Source organism: Penaeus monodon, chromosome 6 (assembly GCF_015228065.2).
Source record: "Penaeus monodon isolate SGIC_2016 chromosome 6, NSTDA_Pmon_1, whole genome shotgun sequence".
Classification (NCBI taxonomy): domain Eukaryota; kingdom Metazoa; phylum Arthropoda; class Malacostraca; order Decapoda; family Penaeidae; genus Penaeus; species Penaeus monodon.
In genome coordinates, this window is record NC_051391.1 from 804,622 (window position 1) to 809,621 (window position 5,000).

The 5,000-nt window shown below is 43.5% G+C and overlaps 1 protein-coding gene across 1 annotated transcript in view; it reads left to right on the top strand.

The window, feature by feature from the left end:
* Nucleotides 1-2,574: 2,574 nt before the first annotated feature.
* The window catches only part of LOC119574720 (ice-structuring glycoprotein-like), a 5,626-nt gene continuing 3,200 nt past the window's right edge, over nt 2,575-5,000 (top strand). The window contains exons 1-3 of the mRNA XM_037922121.1: nt 2,575-2,598; nt 2,816-2,914; nt 4,611-4,794. Coding sequence (XP_037778049.1) covers nt 2,575-2,598; nt 2,816-2,914; nt 4,611-4,794 — 307 coding nt within the window. The remainder of the gene's footprint in view (nt 2,599-2,815; nt 2,915-4,610; nt 4,795-5,000) is intronic.

Genomic DNA, 5,000 nt, shown 5'->3' on the forward strand with positions numbered 1-5,000 from the left:
AATCTAATAATTTATGCCGTGTGACCAGGTAGAACAACACGTTTCTGACTCTTACGACAAGATGATTGGTCGAGTGCATAGATGTTATGAGAGATAATGATTACAGGGAGTTCAGTAAAAAGTTTGTAAGAAAGGGAAGAAGGGAGCAAGTATGATGTTTTTAGGGCAAAAAGGAGTGCATACAGTTCTGTAGTATGAACGGATTACGAGAGAGGGAGTCTTTGAATTAAATGCAAGTTGGGAAAGTTACTGTAAACCAGCACGTGGTGGGTTGGAGATCAATACACATGAATACTGTAGGAATGAATGGAGACTTGGTCAACGAAATGGTTTAGAAGACTGAAGGGGGTATATCCGACGTTTGTGGATCAGGAAAACAGAGGAGCAAATACGGGGGTAGGTAATAATCATGGAGAACGGAAGATGGTACAGTCCAAAAACGGAAGAAATCAAGGAGTATAGGGAATGGGGGAATGGGATAGGAGGGTATGTAGAAAGAAATGGATGGAGAGAAGGGGGAAGGCTCTAGTAGCTAACAAAGACCGCAGTTGTGGATTGTATCAGGTACGCAAGAAGTGGGAATGCGTTAGTATGAGTAGATTGTGTATCACATAATCAAGAGTGAAGAGGATCAATGTAAAGTGAAGTATGGAGGAGAGTTTTTGTGATTCTGTAGCTCGCATGATGTATGGGACAGAGCTTTTTCCTTTAATGTAAAAATATGTCTGCGGCAGGACAATTTGGAGTAAAATAATAACGTCAGGAATTTGCCCAGAAAAACGGTATTGAGTGGAGCACGCATATTAAACGAGTGGAAGTTGGGGACGCTACACATGGCTCGAGGAGAAAAGGTTGAAATTATTGGAGGTAAGAAAATTGAATAACCTGGTTATTGCCCAGGAAGATACTGATGATCTTGTACACTGAAGGTAATTGCGAGAGTTATTGTGGATGTCCCTGAGGCGAAGGTGGTTAATCATCATGTCATTACAGCTAGAAGGTAAAGTGGCATCGACTACACTTGTGGGACTCTCTGAACTGAGGTAAATAAGATGCTGTGGAAGAGGGCAATTTTGACCTGGAAGTGTGTTTGGAGAGTATTCCGCAGGGATATTTGGGCTGGGAGAATATGGTACTCGGGCCATGTGTTATCATAACCTTTTTCTAGTGCAAAGAATATAGTTAATAGCTGATTCTGCAAATGCAGATATATATATATGTCTCTCGAATGAGGCAAGGAGTCAGATGTACTTTGGTCACAATAGGAACAAACTGAAATGAGTAGAGATCTTGTGAGATTCAAGTTAGCATTTCTTCTAGTAGTTTGCAGTGCGACCAGCTTGTTTAGAGAATATGGGGCGGTAATCTTGATGGAGTGGTGCCTGATTATTGTTCAAGAAGGGAGTAGGATAAGAATTTCTCGCGCAATAAGAAGAAAAATTTCCTGTTGTCCATATGATAGTTAAAAATAGTGTAATATGGAAAGATAAGAGATGAAGAATGGGAAGGCATATTCAGAGCATATGGTATGGGTGGGCATCAGGGTTCATGGGTGTTGCTGCACAAGTTGTTTTTGGCAAGGCAGCATTGAGTTCAGAGTAAGTATAAAGCGAGCTTATACAAAGGCTCAACAGATGGGACAGGGTGAAGATATGGAAGTGCATTCTCTGATGGCCTTAATTTAAGAAAGTTTGTGGAGAAAAATAAGAGCCGACTACCAGACTTGCTGAAATATCCAGGCCAGATTCATTAGTGACTTGGAGAAGGATCTAGAGATGAGTAGTATCTCGAGATTATGGGTATGGGCTGGATGGAGGGGACAGTTTTGTTGTTTTTTGGTGGGGGTTTTTTTATTTTTTGCCTGATTGTTATGGATCCGATACACAAACATGTCTGAAATAAACGTATAAAAAAGATGATGTATTAGAGGAAACCCAAGTTTCGCCTAGCTTAGTTGTTTTACTGTTCTAGATTATATAACGAGACTGTTGCTATTTTAAGGGAGATAAGGGGTGATAGGCTTGATTAGAGGTGGCCTTGTTGGTAGTTGCAATTACTGATTGCTAAGGTACGCATTTTATAGCGAAGGCCTTTGGTGGCAATCATGAATTCAGCACATGGAACATATCTGGAGGTTATAAGGTCTTGAGGTTTTAGGATGGCTATATAGGGCAGCTCTTTGGACTGTTACTGTATAAACATCTGTAGGGGCGTTTTTGAACAGACAAGAAGGGGGGTGGAGGGGTATTTATAACAGAACAAGGAAGTGTAAAGTACGGGAGTCAGCTCACTGGCCTATGCTGATCAAGTAAGTAATAGAATCAGTTGTGGGAGGAAGCATCTAGCCTACGGTTGGTAGTGATGGGAAAATGGGAACCGCCAAAGAGTGTTGCGGCATTTAAAATCACCTAACTATGAGGCAAGGTGGCTGGAGTTGGGAATTCGTTTCAAAAGGCAACAAAGTTCAATGGTTGGGAGGGGAGAAGGAGAGCCCTGAAATAAATGTGTATGCGGGGAAGAGGCAGTGGTTTGAAAGGGAGGTATAATCATAAGGTGTTTTCTGATGGATAAAGTATGGGGCATATAAGGTTAGTGTGGGTAAGTAGACAAATGGTGAATTGGGAATTGGGTATAAATGAAATAAAAAAAATGCGGAAAAAGGGATAAAGAAAAGTGTAAGAAAAGTCTCTTGGAAGGCAGATAATGATGAGTTATAGACGTAAAGATATTACAGAAGGTTCAGATTGTGAGAACGGAACCGGGAATATTCGGCAATATGAGAGCTTATTGCTTAGTTGGATCTGATGATCGATAGCTAGTTACAGTGCATGTTAGGGATCTGAAGGGGAAAGAGGCTACGGGTGTCATTGCTCAGATCAGATCATTTTTGAATTATCTTCAGGGTTTCATTAATGTAGGTACTGGTAGTTTTGAAGAGCGAACGTTTATTTGTGAGGGGGGGTGGGAGAGCAGTTGACTGAGGGTAAGCAAGTGCAGTTGGAGGTTAGTGTTATATGAGAATAAGGAGTCGGAATGTTAGTTGTGTCTGCTGTGGGTATTATGGGAGGGAGTAGGAGGAGTCTAGTTTGTTGAGGGTGTGGCAGATAGAGATATGGAGTGTTCCTGATTAGGATGGCAAAGGAATTTGACTGTGTGAAGTAGATAGTGGAGTAAGTAAGATGGAGGAGGGATAGGTATGGGGAGAATGTAGGGACATTCTTTGTAGGGAGGGGAAGGGCAGGGCAAGGCAAGCGATATGGAGTGGAGGAAAACCTCATTGACGTGCTTCGCTGTCTGAGGCTTCACGCAAGAGTAATAAGCAAGTCTAAATGGCTGGAGAGTTGGCACCGCAGTTCAGTATTCAAACTTATAGTTGGGGCAGCACTCATAAAATCAGTCACTTATGAGGGGGCCAGGCGCACAGTTTGTAATATGTGTTATTGTGCATGAGGCAGTTTTAACGTTATGGCCAGGTTGGGCACACAGAGGGGCCTATTGGGGCTGTGATAACGACAGTGTTGGTGGATGTCATAAATGCAACTAGTTTTGACACTGAAGGGAGGAGATTGATTTGGTCAGACATAGGAGGGATCTGCGCACTCATATGTAAAGCATTAAAGGGAGAGGTCATGTTCTACGGAAAGTAATTTTGGCCTATGTTGGTGGGGTCCCATTTGGCTGGATAAATTAGAGTATTTCAGATATTTGGTATTGAAGGGATCTGTTAGAAAGATGGGACGTTTGGAAGAGGGAGTTAGTGTTGAGAGAGTGTTTTTTGTTGTTTTTTTTTTTTAAAAAGATTTATGAAGTAGCCTTATGGATAGGATGGCTATGAGAGGCTGTCACAGTAGTTATATAAGGGGGTTATGTGGTGATTGATGAGAATGTTGTGCAGGTAGATTTATGAGTGTTTGCCTTGGGTGGATGATGTACTGAGTAGGGCATTGAGAAGGGGTTTAGTGTAGCTTTTATAGCCGTGGTCTAAAGGAAGAGCCTGGGGCGGGGAGGCCGGGCAGTTTGAGTCGGTAGGGCTGATTGATTGAAAGGGCAAGCTGCATTGCCCTGCACAGGATATAAAATCTTCATTAAATGGCCATAGGTAAGGCTAAAGTATGTTGGATAGAGAGACCCCGCTACATGGTTCTCAGCTTGGGGGTGAGGGCTAGAGCGATACTAAAGGCAGGGGAATACCTTGTCCATTGGGGGGGGCTCCGCGCAAGGCAGTTCAGAGATTTACATCCTATGGCAACAAGGCAGGCTTTCATCATCCATTTAACACGGATTTGTGTGTGGGAGATGGGGGGGGGGGGGGGTAGGAAAGGGAGATCTTTTGTGCTCGCCCACCACTGCTTTCTGGTGTTCTTGTACACAGCCAAACATTAGAAAGGGAATAGTAGTACGAGGTTGGAAAGGGCGGAAACAGAAAAGTGGGAGGGAAAAAGATACGGTACAAAATTAGTTGGCTTCGAGTGACTTGAGGGGCACTTAATGGCAAGAGGGGTTCCCAGCATTGGGTCTTCGTCCCCGTTTCCTAAGCCCCCTTACGACAACAACAGGCAAGGGACCGAGGGGCATGAAAACAGAATCAGCCACTCTATTGTCTAATGCAGGGGGCTGTGCCATGGGGATTACTGCCTCCAACCCCCCGTATTCACGGCAGGGGAGAGCATCGTACAGATTCGGCGTCGGGCTCTCCCGCTTGTCGGTCATGCGCTCTACTCTGCTATGACTGCTTGGAAGACTCTTCGTGTTCCCGGGTGGCTGATTCTGTGTATATTATTCCTGTTTCACCCCGTAATTTCATGCCCTCCCCTGATATCGGGGTCAAGATTATCGATAATGGGGGGTTTCCGCGGCATAATTTTGATATATTTATATAGTAGAGAGCGAGAGGAATCCATCGATACCACAATCATCGCGATCGGTTATGCGAAGTTGTTGTGTAATATTACCCACCAATCATATTGATAACATTTTCAATCAGTTCTTCTCATGCTTGA